The sequence below is a fragment of the Etheostoma spectabile genome, chromosome 15, assembly GCF_008692095.1.
Source record: "Etheostoma spectabile isolate EspeVRDwgs_2016 chromosome 15, UIUC_Espe_1.0, whole genome shotgun sequence".
NCBI lineage: Eukaryota > Metazoa > Chordata > Actinopteri > Perciformes > Percidae > Etheostoma > Etheostoma spectabile.
The window spans coordinates 4,512,986-4,528,198 of NC_045747.1; the positions used below are offsets into that span (position 1 = coordinate 4,512,986).

Consider the following 15,213-nt stretch of genomic DNA (forward strand, 5'->3'; position numbering starts at 1 on the left):
ACACACACACACACACACACACACTACAGTGTGTCAATTCATGCCATGACATAGGTGTGGCCCCAAGCAAAGCTATATGTGTAATTTGCTAGGGGCCAAGTAATGCATTGTGCCAATGAGGGTCCTCACAAGTATGGACAAACATGTGTTTGCAAGTGTGTCCATGTAGATTGGAAGGTGTTGACTGTGCAAGAGTAAAGGCAAGACTGATGTGGCACCATGCAGAACAGACACACACACACACACACACACAAATGTTCATATCTGCTACACTGCAGATATGAACAATCTCAAAATATTCAACTGAACGCTTTTTGTTCTATTCAGAAGCAAAGTGTTTGTTTTTCTTCAAGAAGCTAAACAAAGAGGGACATCTCCCATTGCTGCTGTTAACACATCTGGTGCATTCATACCTTGATTACATTCACAAGGCGCGCTCTAAAAAACAAATGAAGAGAAAAAGAAAACAGCTGCAGCAGCAGAAGACACATGGAACTACAAGTCATTATGTGGTTCAGAGTTAGGGAAGAAGCTAACCAAGACTTGGGAAATACAGAGACTGTTGGTGCCCAACATGATCCAGATGCCATTATTGACCTCTAAGCCAGTCAAAGACCATTTAACGATAGAATTACATGAAGCCAATCACCAACCAAGTAATGAAGGGCAAGCTTTAAAAAGTTGATGCAAGAAAGAACAAGAGTGACAGAATTACAAGAGACACAAGAATGAAAGCGTGAAGGTCAGGAATGTCAGCAATGAGCTGAAAAAATACAAATTGAGATTTTTCTTCTTTTTCTACCCACCCAGTTTTAAAAAGGAGCTGCCAGGGTTGTACCTTTGCAGTAAAGTGCTGAGAATGCAGCAATGGAGGACTTTTTTTTTCCTTAATCAATAATGTATTCTTTTCAATACAGGCAAGTGATGCATTATTCAACAAAGACTGAAAGAGGTATGGAAGGGACTAACGCAGGGAGATTTATCTAATTAACAAGCACGAATGAAAGACAGGATAGAGAGATAGAGAGGATAGAGAGAGATGGGTTGAGGGACAACACAAGAAGAAAAAGGAAAGAAAGCAAAGACAGAGGAGATAAGGCGTAACGAATATATATATATATATATATATATATATATTTTTTTTTTTTCTTTTTTAATAAGGACGCTCTCAGATAGTATTCTCTACAGGTTTACATGGGAGTCCTCAGCCCAAGAGATTTATAATCCAAGTGACGGGGCAAAGGAAGCACACACACACACACACACACACAGAATATATCCAGTGCACGTTGAGGCATTAAGGCATATACAGTAAAGGCATGAAAATGTCATGCACGTCTATGAACACACAAGTATGAAGGCATAATCGCGAATAGACAAACACACTGAGGGTGTTACAAGGCGTAATCATTGGAGGTGAGTTTTTCCTCATATTTCACATGAGGATTAGCGAAAATCTGCATGGAACTAGACGGCAGAAAGACTCCACGACTTACACTTCTGAGGGTAGCCGTATAAACCTTAACCTACAGAGGGTGAGGAGTTATATAAACTTTAAAAGGAGGGTAAAATATGTCACCCTTAAGGAGAGGATGCAGCAGAGGAACCACAAGGAGAATCTTAATCCCTGTTAGGGAGGGAAGCACACTGCAGCACTCACTAAACAGATTTAACTTTATTTTTGTGTGCATCATCCTGCTGACTCTGAATTTAAGTGATGCCAGGATAACAATAAACGGTTCAGTCTAACACGTGAGACAGGGAAGACACATTTAAGGCCCAATGGTGTTTGCGTTAATGCCGTTAATAATGTGTTTAACTGACAGCACTAGTTTTTACCTTAGGTTTATTTACACAAAAAAGGTTATTTTAGCTAAATAGGAATATAAATATGGTGGCAACTTGTGCTGAAAGATTAGTTTTGATTTTGTATTAAATCAATTATTGGACAAATATGCCAAATCTTTGCTGAATCTACTTTACTTAAATTTCTCATTTCTCATATCGTTATGAAAGGAACACACTTTGATTGTGCATTGTGCATCAGTAAGGAAATTTTAAGAATAAAGTATGAAGGTTTAAATGAAAACATTTTTGAGGGATTGATTGATTTTTAACTACAATAATCACTTGCTGGCCTAATAACTAGGAAGTATTGTGAGACACTTGTGATTATTTCCCAACACATAAAAACTCCTCGTGCAAATTTCAATTTATGGTTTAGTGTTTTAACGTTTTGATTGTTTTGACCTCTACACTCACATCTTTGACCTCAAGCAGCTTGGATTTTTTTTTCTTTTTGAAAATTTGGTGTGAACCATCCATGATAATCCTGTAATGTGCCCTCAGATACACACCAGATGAACTATACTCAGGTGAAAACATTCCCATCCCCAACATGTTCAGAGGCTAGCGCAGAGAAACAGATAAGAAGAGGAGAAAAGATGGAAAATGTGAAAAAGAAAACAAAGTGAAGACAAAGTGGTGGGTCGAGCACTTGAAAGTGGATTATTCTCTTCTCATCTGCTCCTGCAGAGGAAACACTCCTGCTGTCAGGGAGCTGAATTGCTGCTGTTTCAATGACACTGGCTGACAGGGGACATGTGCTGTGTGTATGTGTGCTGCTGAAGTAGGTGGTGTGTGGCAGGTGCCAATCAGGACGTTCTGTAATTCCCCTCCACTCAGCCTCGCCTCTGGTCAAACTGAGAGATTATCCCTCCTTCATTTTCCCTCTCCTCCTCTATTTCAACACTCACCTCCCTCCTCTTCTGTCCTATCCTCCGACACTTATCCCCTTCTCTCGTCTTAAAAGGAGCCACGTGTAGCATTACAGGATCAATAAACCATTACTGCAGTAACTTTAAGACATTTGTATATCTGCTGTAAACAACAAGGTAGTCGCCGAGTGGCTCTACAGCTGGCATGTCCAATGTCCAGCCCGGGGGCCAATCACAATCTCGATTTTAAAAGACTAGAGCAAGAGTGTTGTAATGTGTTGTACTGTAATGAACAACAAACTTTGCATTATGCATAATAAGTCATGTTTATATTGAACATGAGATTACGATTTTTTATCAACTTCAAGTTTAAGGTATTCCAAACAGTATGTTCGGTTATGTGACTACAGATGCAAAAATAATCATAATCAATACATTTTTTTTTAGATTTGTTCACGCCTGAGGGGTGTTGATTTGGTTACATTGAAAAATAAAAGATAATTTAAATTACTATAGATCAGTGCATTTGTATAGAACACTAATTGTTAAAAAAAAATACATATCAGTAGGGACCGTTGGCAGACAGTCATGTTATGAAAAAGTAAACGGTTTGGACACCCTCGCTTTACAGTCTCAACTGACCTCTGCACTGCGTGTTTTATTGTGGGCCACAGGGTCGGATTTGATGGCAAATTTGCAGGAGTGCCTAAGAGAGAGATTTCTCTATTGCATGAAGTTGAAAGAAGGACGCTATTCTCTCACTGGAGCTAAAGACTAGTTTGATCTGTTGTCACTGGTGGATCTTAAAGAGAGCTTTATAGATACAGAGAAAAGAACAATTTATCTCATCTCCTCTTTAGGGCAGTGCAAGAAAAGACAAACACTAGTGGCACTAGGTTGTGCCAAAGTGAGGTAGTGATTCTGAAAAAAAGCACTGACAATACCACCTGATAAGACCTCAGTTTCATTTGTTTGCAATAATTACACAAAGATATCTGTCAATAATTTGACATTGGACAAAATGCTATATGTTGCCTCCTGGCTAACACACTGTCTGGTAAGCCATCTTTGATCTTCTGGGGTAATAACACAGATAAGAATATCCTCATTGTGAATCTGATGAATCCTAAGTGCTAAGCACTGCCTCGTGAAACCACAGTATCATGTGATGTTCATCTGTTTCTATTCACAGTTCAAAGTGATTGGCAGGCGGCAGGCATTGCCTATTCAAACATTAGAACCAATCGGGTCTCCTGCACTTTGTCTGAAGGAATCCTGCACCATGAATGGAGACTTCCAAGATTACAGCTCATTGTACCACGCAGTTGCCGTTAGCCAAACTTGCAAACACCCACTCCCTCTACATTTCCTCACCCTTTCCTCTTCAGTCACTATTTCATCTTCCCTTACTTCTGTTCTCTAGCTGCTTTTGAATAACTCTCTTCTTCTACTGTATCCTCCGACACCGCTCTGCAGATACTTACCTCATTCTCCTACCCTCTTTACATCCTCCACACCATCTATTTTCACCAATGAAAGCCTGGTTCCTTTCTCTGTTTCCTTCTCTTGACGCCAGCTACACTGATATTTGAAAGGTGCGGCTAATTGGCGAGGCTTTCCCCCGGACTGTTAGCATAATATTATTAAGATATTATTACTATTTTACAGGCTCTCGACAGCCCGATCAGCCAAATATGAAAAAGGTGACAGGCGAGGGTGAGCTTGATTTTCTCGGTTCAGCAAAGACTCAAAGCCAGAACTTTTGGCAGATCACTTCAAACCAAATGATTCAATCGTCGGTTAAAGAAAAAAATGTAATTTATCCAATCGCCCATTCACTCTGATCAATACTACACCAGGCGTTGTACAACTTCATCCATTCATCAACAACAACCACAGAGTCAAACACTCATGCAGCAATCATCCCCCCATGATCCTCCATACCTTATCAGCCATGATCATGGACGAGCCTCCATGGATGCCCAGGATGGGAATGAGCGTCTGCGAGGAAATAAAATCCAAAATCTGGGCGATGGCCTCCTGGTCGGTGCCATCCCCAAACACCACACCGTGGATCTTTGTCCCGGACATCAGGTCGCACATGTGGGTGATGATGCTTTTCGGGTCGGTCTCGTTGACCAGCAGTGTGACCACGTTGACGTCAATGGGGTCCTCCTTGCTCCACAGTGCCCGGATGTCCCGCTCTGAGATGTAGCGTGTGCGTCCCAGGATCACCGCAATGTTCAGGACCGGCACTTTTTCCGAGGCACCGCCAGTTCGCTGCTTTTGAGCCGCCACGGGGTCCGCAATCAGGGTCACCGCCACCAGGAGAGCCAAGGACAGCAGCACACAATTACTACCACTGCTACTGCTGCAACTGCTGCTCCTTCTACTCCTCCTCTTACTCCTTTTGCTGCTGAGGGACATACTGCCAAACCACTTCATCCCCTGCATGGGAAATGGATGAGGGAAAACAGAAGAGATGACAGATCAAAAGCAGGGAAGGGGGTGGCAGAGAGAAGTGTGGAAAAATGATGATAGAGAGACATGGGAGATACATTGTTAATGCACAGCTCTTCGAGCCCACACATTTAGGTCGCATCTTCGCATCTTTCTTTTTTATTCTATTTCTTCTCAGTAACGCCATTAAACACATGAACCTTGTGGGGAGGGAGATGGCCTTGAGAGGAAGTTGCGGAGGGGTGAGAGAAAGAGAAGATGACTAACAAGTATATACTTTATGGTCACGACGCTAGGATCAGATGATTCAGAAGCAAGCTGTGCTGTTCGGAAGAGGCAGGCAGACGGTTATATAGTTTACAAGTGTAATATCTCAACCTTCAGAGATTGACAAGCAAGTAATAAGGGGGGCGCAATGAGTGACAGTGACATGTATCATCCTCAAACTGTATTAAACATTCACATATATTTGGTTCCATTACACTTCCAATGTTGCGCAGGACAATAATTATTATGTGCATGTATGCTAGTGAGAGAGGGACATAGCAGTGGCTAATTTGGCTTTCATATTATAAAGTTGAAATCTATATTATATACAAAATGGGGGATAGGGTTTTTGCTATACATTATAACTCAAAGTACTACTTGTATCCTTTCTTGTATCCTTACTGCTATCCGTGGGATAACAGTGTTGATCTTTTAGTCTGTTGGTGGGTCCACCACTTTGAATTAAGTATTTAGTTCAAAGCACCGCTGCGCAGCCAAAGATTCTGTTGAACTAAAGAGAGCACATTATAAGCTGCACCAATGGCATGAAACAGTGCACACTTCCTGTATCCTAAATGGGCGTGGCCTTGTTGGGAAGAGTAGTGCATGTTGTGTGGATGGATGAAAGGTTACACTTATATAATTTATTATTACTTTCTTTTGCTACCATTAGATATTTACACAGCCAAACGTCATATTAAACATTACAAAAATTATATTTGTTAAGATTGAAGTTTGCAAACATTAGTAAACGTTAGCTTATTGTGTAGCCAACTAGCGAGTTTGTTGCCGAGACCGCAACAGATCTCGAACATTTATTCACGTATGTATCTATTAGATTCTTACATAGAAGATTCAACGAACAAACCCAGCTAAAAAAAAAAAAACAGCTTGGGATGCCACTCCAGGCCAAAGGACAGGGGGGCGGAGGGTTGGATGGGAGTGTCCTCAGTTGAATGTTGTATGTTGTATGTGTGCTTGAGAGTGTTACATATGTTACTCTGCACCAACCAGAGCAGGGCAGCACAGTGACATCATCCTCATACACAAATTCCAATCTATTCCACAACTCCTCTCCCCACAGAGATAACAATTACTGCTTGACCTCCTTGGATGCCCAATGCTCAGAGAGCATGAAACACTGAGCAAGTGTGTGTGTGTGTGTGTGTGTGTGTGTGTGTGTGTGTGTGTGTGTGTGTGTGTGTGTGTGTGTGTGTGTGTGTGTGTTTATCATCATCTGTAAGACATATGAGCAGGTGTGCTGAACAGTAGAGCGTGAGCAAAATCAGAAGGGCATGAAACATATGGTCACATAATGTGTCCATGCACTGCTGACGATTTATGGATTCACTGACAGGACTATGTGTTTTTTGCATCCGTACAGAGCCTGTTGGTGCATGATTAATTCACAGGACTCGTCGTTTAATAAAACCAGCGTGTATTTAGGCACTGAGATCAGAAGATCATAAGAAACTAGTGTCATCTGAATTGTCCCTTTCCATTTACATAAAACAACACTGCAGAAATGTCTTCTCATGAGCAACCAGTAAAATAGAGTGACTCATGCAGATTCAATAGTTACCAAGGACATGATGTTTTCAATCATGCAGCTTTGTCTACTAGTCTCTCAGCTAACAGGGTACTTAAAAAAGTGCTCAGCTAGGCCAAGGGCAGATCTGTAATTCTAAGTGATTGCGGATCTGGATTCAGGTGAAGACATTTCTTCTTCATAATGGTTTCTTTTATTGCATGATAGGACATTATTTAGCTTTTCTTGCTGTTATTATACCATGAACTTTTGCACTTGAATGACATTATTATATCATCTTTATCCAATAATTGTATATTAGTGCTATACCGGTATGTGTGGTGATGCAAATATTGATCTACTTTAGATTTATTCTTTATTTTACTTTACTACAAAAATAGTACATTTTGGTGAGATGATGGTGATATACACTCTGTGTACTGTAGACCATCTATATATGTATATATACAGTATATATCTATATATATATATATATATATATATACACACAGTATAGAGTATACACACACACACACACACACACACACACACACACACATATATGGGTGTTACCCAGGCATCGTGTAGTTTATATTAAAAAAAACAACAACAACAAAAAACGTATTACTTATTCAAGCATTTCATTCCAGATTGTTTTGCCACCCAAAAAAACAACTGCTGCTGCTGGAGTTTCTCAATCGTCGTCAACTTTTCTTTTCTTTTTTAAGTATCCTTATGAGAATGTCATGGGAAACTTTACTTTATGTTATGAAGTAAAGTTTCCCATTACTGTCCAATCCTGCTTGCCCCACAAACCACAGCTGCATTGTCTATTTAGTGTGGTGATACTTTAGATTAGTTTCCGTGGGCTAGGATTTGTCATACGTAATGAAATTGAGACTCCAGCGGAGGCCGTGTTTTGAGCTGAATAATGCATGTTGGCTCACTGTGTCATCCAGTGTTTTTTTTATTTTTTAAATAAGCCAGAGGACTTCTTGTCCCTCCCTACTCAACTGAGCATGAACACTGTTAGAGCAGACCTGAGGATGAATCATCCAAATCTAGGTCCATTCACTTTAAAGAGAGCACCAATGGCTTCATAGATTCTCATTGTCTCTGTCAAAAAGCCGTTATCTTCCGTCGGCCAACAGCTGTAGGACTATATGGTGGATTGCCCTGACAGTTTGTGAAATCACTTGAAGCTATAGTCCGTAGTTTCCGTCTCCCCCATGAGGAATTCTAAGTTACGACAGCCAAACTGTCATCGCATCCACATGATACAAGCCTTTTGTGATCGCGCACCACCATCCTCCACCCTTCCTCCCCACAGTTGCTAGCAGCCAAGGAGGACACGGAGCATTACAAAAAAAAAAAAAAAAACATCGTAGCTCGATTTTCTGCAGTGTGAAAGTCGCCGGACGACACCATATTCTGAACACAGCCACACTGGGGAGTACAGAGAGAGTGGTGTGGGACTGACAGGCTTAATTAGCTTTGTTGGAGCTAATTTGGCAGTGGCTTGAATGTAACAGACTGTCATTAATATAAAAGGTTTCGCACTAAAGCTTTAATTCTATAGGACTGATATGCATTTCTCAGTGGAACGAAGGATCTTAAAACCCTGCTTCATACATTTATACTCGTTCACAGAGAGACAGAGAATATCCACAGCCTCTGGTACTTACGGTCAATGAACAGCTTCACCAAACATTTCCAATCTTACATTTTCATTTGCTGGCTGCCCTTTCAGGTCTTGCTCAAGAGCACTTGAGCAAGGAAGACTCTTGCTGTCAAGAGGTATTTGACTCAAGTCTTCCAGTTGAAGTTCACTGTCCTGCTGCTGCTATTATCGTATGAAATAATACACGCCACTATTAACATCACGGTATCAGTCGGACCATCAAACTATTAAAATGCTTTTCGTAAGCAGTTTCTGGAGCTTACAGGTCTGAGCTTTATAAGAAATGCTCCAGACTGCATCAAAACTGTTTCATAAATGCTTCCATATGTACTGTACACATACTGTACATACAGGATTGGAAATCTGTGTGCTGTCTCTATTTTCATGAATACTATGTATGAACTGAGTATAATACAGCTCAACTAGGCCATTTCAGGACATGCATCCTCCCCAAAACTTATTTAGAGAAAACACACACACACACACACACACACACATTTCACTATAGGTAGCTACAGTGATGGTACATGGCAAAACCAGAAAAAAAGGTCAAACTGGTACCATTTTATTTTATTATGGTATTTGTAGGAGCATGCAAGTTTATTGTTGAAAAGAATTATCTTTCAGTTCCAATGGGTGGTATGGAAATCTTTCCTTGTCCTAACTGATGGGCAGAAGATAGCTCAGTTGGTAAAGCATATACAGTATATTATTATCAATATATATACACTATATTATATTATATATATATATATATATGTATATATAAAAGAGAAAGAAAAAAGTAAAGGTAATGCAGATAAAAAAATAGTAAGAAAGAGGAAAAAGAAAGAAACAGAGAGAGAGAGAGAGAGAGAGAGAGAGAGAGAGAGAGAGAGAGAGAGAATCCCCAGCCAAATCGGATTGGGGCAGTTTGTCGTCACACAAAGGCTTGCGTTTCTTGGCACCACAACAGTAAATGATGTTTGGCAGGCACATTCATATTACTGGCTATCATGTACACATACACACCCACACACACACACACACAAATGCATCTACATATTCATACCAATCTAAAAAATAATTGCTTTCTCAGTGATCAGTGAATAAGAAAGTAAAATACAATAAAGGTGTTTTTTTTCTTCTCTATCCTGTGTGTTCCTTTTCAGAAAATCAGACAAACTCCAAACACACACACACACACACACACACACACACACACACACCATACACACACACACACACACACCATACACTGAAATGTCTCTTACCACAATGCCCACATGGCTTCATTGCCACAAAGCCCATGTTTCTGGTCCACACACAACTAGGTTTCACACGCATCAATAATTCAGCCGCATTATCTTTACATGATGAATAATATTATTGCATTTAGTGCTGCGGTCACACTGGTTCTTCGTTCTATTTTCCTAAATGGCATTAAAAGTAGATTAACATATTGTACACACTCTATGGATATGATTTATTAACATGGGCTGGAATGGTTGATACTAAGGATTATAAGTGTGTTTTAAGATGCCACGACCCCGAGGACACCTGTATGTGTACATACTGTCTGATTTATAGAAGACTACACTAAATATTGTATTTCTGGCTCCTCGATTACTCTATATTCATTCATTGCCTATTCATCTATGCACTGATCTATGGTACCGCTTTCGTCCTTTTATAATCCTTCATCTTCAATCACTTTTCCCTCACTGTTTGAGGACTTGGCTCTTTAGTTTTAGGTAAATCTAAATGCTCCGGAGTACAATTATATTAGACAGTGTGCAATGCCCCTGTGCATTGTCATGTTGCCCACCATTAAGAGATTGTTTTTATTTACGTTTAGTGTGTAGGCCTTTTGGGGGCCAACCCCATTCCAGAACAGTGGAGGCTGCTGGAGCAGCACATTATTTCCCATGCTGTTTGTATCACTTCTTACTCAGATGGTGAATGATGGATGATCTTTGGATGATGGTCACACTGATCTTTCAAGGTACACCCTCTGCTGCACAGACTTTTTTTTATATTTCTTGCACTAGCAACTTAGTTTGGTTTGTTCCAAATAAACACAGAACTCTATATTTCGCCTGAGCACTGATAGACGATAAAACGGAAACTAAGGGACATCAGCAGAAAATCGGCATCTAAAAGTCCCAGGCATGACATCACAGTGCCACAGTGTCTGACTGACAGTTGACATATGGGATATGTACTTTAGAAGCAAAGAGGATGCAATCCTCCAAATATTTTTCCTTACTTAAAGCAAAAAAAAAGGTGTATGGAGTTTTCCAAAGTCCGCCAAAATAAATCAAGTGATGTCCTCAGTTTGGCTTGGGCGGGGAGACTTTTAACAAAAAGATGTTACAAACTAGAATTGTGGCATTTGAAAAATATCAGGCAAGGAGCTTCTAATGGAAAACGCTTTTAAGACTCGTTGGATGTAATGGACCCAGTGTTTTTGGAGCTTGAACAATACTAGGAACTAAAAGTCAGGATTTCACAACCTCTGCAGCTTCTTTTCAATCCTGAGTTCCCCAAACTTTGCTAGAATGTCCCTTGAAGTAACCTGAACTAGGACCCATCTCCTCTGACATTCTTCTCCTTTGTGAGCTCATTCCTGTATCCATTTTTCTTCCAGCCATTCCCTCTTCAATCTCTCTCCCGGGCCCCAGCCATCTGCTCTGTGTGCCCTGACGTGTGCATGAGCACCCATGAGAAGCCCAGTGGAAGTAATCGTCTGCTACCACTCAGGCTTCAACATGTTGCCCACTGCACATACCTCTTTAGCTCCCTATTGTGTGTGTTTGTGTGTATGTGTGTGTGTGTGTGTGTGTGTATACGTGTGTTTGTGTGTGTGTGTGAGAGAGAGAGAGAGAGAGAGAGAGAGAGAGAGAGAGAGAGAAAGGAAGAAAGAAAGAGAGATCAACAGAGTAAGAAATGAGAACATTTGAGTTCTCTTATGTAATGGGTGTGAACAGAGTGTCCCCCCCCCCCCCCCCCCCCCCCCCCCCCCCCCCCACCTTTTGCCCAATGCACACACACACATATACCTCCCTGCTCGAATGGGATGTTACATTCTATACAGTATGTCTCATCGCTCGTTTATTTCCAGTTATTTTGATGCTAATAGCATCAGTCAGTTTCTGCTTTATTAGCATGCAGGGGGCCAACGTAAGAACATTGTCTCTTTCAGAATTTCAATTTGCTTGAGTGGCATGACATGTAAGTATATTTATGTTTCCCAAAGTATTGGATAAAGAAAAAGTAACAATTAAAATAATAAACAAGTTAGACATTGTCATCCAGGTTGACGCGTTATTTTTTTGGTGTCTAGCAGCATTCAACAAAGTGAGCTTCTAAAGTACTGCAGTGTTGCCCAAGAGGAAAGGAGTATTATCTCTGAAGGCCAGAGTCGGAGGTGATTTCAGACTTTATTCAGCCATGAACAACGCTGATGACTTTGAACCACGCCGACTCTGCCTTTGCAGGAGCGATTAGTTCGGTTCTTGATGGTGACTGGATTTCTACCCCTTTACATTTCGTTTTAGAGGAAGTATCCTCTGACTGACTAACTTCAACAGTGAAGTTTATAGTGTCTTCATCTATAAGCAAATAAAGGTGTATTCAAAATCAATCACATCTCTCTCTCACACACACACACAATCTCTTCCAATTTGATCTCCTCTTTGTTTCTTTCTACACAACAGATATAAACAGAGCTAAAACTAGGACAGCAAGGCGGAAAAAGGCAATTTACATATCCTCTCCCACCCCTTTGAACGAATGCAACAATACTTCTTAAATGCAGACAAGCACACACACAAAAGCACTCTTGCTGAATAGTAAAATCAGGCAAACCATAAGGGAGAATGGTTAAAGTCTACAGTTACAGTAGAGATCCCAATATAGATGTGGGGAGGTATTGGGTTAATTCATTATTTCATTTTGCTATCTTAGAAATATGGATTGCCCCTCCATGAGCTGCAGAAAGAGAGAAAGAGGGAGAGAGAGAGAGAGAGAGCGAGAGAGAAACTGCGCTTCAACAACGTGACTGAATCCACAAAATAGGAGAGAGGGACAGGGGTATATAGGAGAGGAGATGTGAATTCATTTGGATCTGCCCATTATGTTCAACGGGACCAACACAATACAAGTGCGACCCCTACTGGTTCAACGTTGACCTGCCTCCACTCTTGGCAAGACGCTCCTCACAAAGTGAAAGATTTTTGTATTTGATCTTAAAGATCAAAGCCCCTGTGATCACTTTCTGTCACGATTTTTTTTTTTTTGGGGGGGGCATAGCCATATGCAAGAGTGTGCCCTATAATGTCATTATAACTTTCGTGCGTTCCTAGCGATCTTCCTAATCTAACGCTGACTGTTCGTCCTGGTATGGGATGGAGAAGAGCTGGAAGTTGTGCCAACCAGCGGTGCGACCAAAAACCCCGCAATGTGTTGACCAACCTCTGGATAAAATCAGCAGAAAGCACAGACATCCTTTGTTTTTTTTGTGGGACGTGTGCTTTGCGTTAAACTCTACTTATTTAGGTAAAACCGGGTTCGCAGCGTTTGTTGGCCACTGCATGGGGGTGTTGGGTGCCTGCGCCCAAGTACCAAAGGCATGAACGTTTCTTTGTATTTCATAGTCAGTTTATGGGTGTCCAGGAATTCGTAGTAAACGGATGAATGTGTTTAGCTTATTTTGACCGGCTGAGATATGATGTATAAAGACGCGCTTTGAAGCAGCCTGCGCTCCGATCACTGCGCCAGCGTTATGAATTATGAGGAAATGATAACATTTGATGTTCGAGCTGAGAGAAGATAATTATATTTTCTCAGGTGGCATCTCATACTGCGTCCCTCGCCTCGTTCAAATCCTAGTTGGTCGTGTTTTAGGGAAAGCTGTGCTATCCGTGGTGTGGGTGCCACACTTTGGATGAGGAACGCCTGTGGGTAAAAGCCGCACGGCGCCCGCTGATCAAGGAAAGGGGGGGGGGGGGGGGGGGGGGGGGAGAGGTGCATGATCGTCACAAGCCGAATTCAGGGTGAAATAACAGACACGACCAAGTACTTACAGCATCTCCCTTCCACAGAGCTCCAAAACAGTGATGTGAGATGACATTGCAACAGTCCCCTCTCTCCTCTGAGAAACCATGCAGCCTGCGATGGGGATCACACTCACAAACACTGCACAAGAAGAAAAAATCTCGGAATCTCTGGCAATGAATTATTTCCACCGTGTCCAAAAAAAAAAAAAAAAAACCTGAATGAAATCCCCTTGTTTTAGTACTTCGCGGGCACGCAGCTGCGAATAAAATCACTGTTGTTGTAATCCAATCTTCATTGTGTGTGTGCGCCTACACCGCTGATTCTCCACTGCAATCTCTGCTGGCCCCGCGCATTGTGGGGGCTCAACCTGCCTCTGTGTGATTAGAGCTCCCGGTATCTCGTTATTCCTGTCCCGGGCGAGGAGAGGAAGAGGCAGGTGAGCAGCCGCCGGACGCACGCTTAGACGCACATGCACATTGACTTCTACAGTAAAAGCTCCGGCAGCGTGCAAACCGTGCATGGGACCCGCTCCCAAAGTCTCTCTCTCTCTTTCTCGTCGTGCACGTGTAGCCGATGTGCGCGTGTGTGTGTGTGTGAGAGAGAGAGAGAGAGAGAGAGAGAGAGAGAGGTGGGGAGCATGTACGCGTGTGCCGAATGTGCACGCGCGCGTGTGATTTCGCGTTTGGCTGTGTGTATGCCTGCGTGCTTCTGCAGAGGCAGGGGCAGCTGGATAGATAGATAGACGGACGTCGGTCTGTCGCGCTCCCCTCGCTCCCTCTCTTTCTTTCCTCTGCGCTAAAGCTCCTTCGGGGAGAAGCTCAGTCAGAGAGAGACTGATACAGGCAGAGTTGGGATGAATCGCAAATGATTCAGACAGCAGTTTTACCCTCCTCTCTCAGACATCTCCTTTTGGTCAAGAATAGCCTATACCCCTCTCTTTGCCAACAACTGTCTCCCTCCGTTCACGCCTTTTGCGATTACCTACACAGTCAATCCATCCGGAAAACTTGAGCACATCGGAGCACATATGTGGATATGAAAGTAGGCCATAGCCAGTGGTGCACAAAAATAAAAATACACTATTAATAAATGCCTGATGAGAATCAACTGCTCCGAACTTCGTCTGCCACACACACACCCGCGCCCGCACACACACGCAGGCGCAGGCGCACACGCACGCACGCACACATAAATAACTTCTGCATGTGAATGCATGCAGACGAATCGGCTTGTAGAACAACAATGTTGTGTTAAGCTAGGCCTAATTATAAAAAAAATTTAAATTAAAAAAGATTGTTGGAAACAAATGGATTTCATGTTTCACTACTCCGTGAAATCTTCATTGTTAAAATGTAACATGTAAGAGGACATGTGGGCTACCTGCGACTCTCCGCCGGAGTTTTCCGCCTTGTTCCTTGGAGAAATTTTCGTCCATTATTCAGTTGTTAAATAGCAAAGTAGCCTACTGTTGGGCAGGTTGCGTAACGGGTTATCTTGTACTGCTTCCGACCTGGAAACAG

At 41.9% G+C, this 15,213-nt stretch overlaps 1 protein-coding gene across 1 annotated transcript in view; it reads right to left on the minus strand.

Moving 5' to 3' along the window:
• The window catches only part of grin2aa (glutamate receptor, ionotropic, N-methyl D-aspartate 2A, a), a 165,838-nt gene extending 151,578 nt beyond the window's left edge, over window positions 1-14,260 (minus strand). The window contains exons 1-2 of the mRNA XM_032536982.1: window positions 13,720-14,260; window positions 4,662-5,165 (exon numbers count right to left, since the gene is read on the minus strand). Coding sequence (XP_032392873.1) covers window positions 4,662-5,162 — 501 coding nt within the window. The 5' untranslated portion in view covers window positions 5,163-5,165; window positions 13,720-14,260. The remainder of the gene's footprint in view (window positions 1-4,661; window positions 5,166-13,719) is intronic.
• Between the last annotated feature and the right edge of the window lie 953 nt (window positions 14,261-15,213).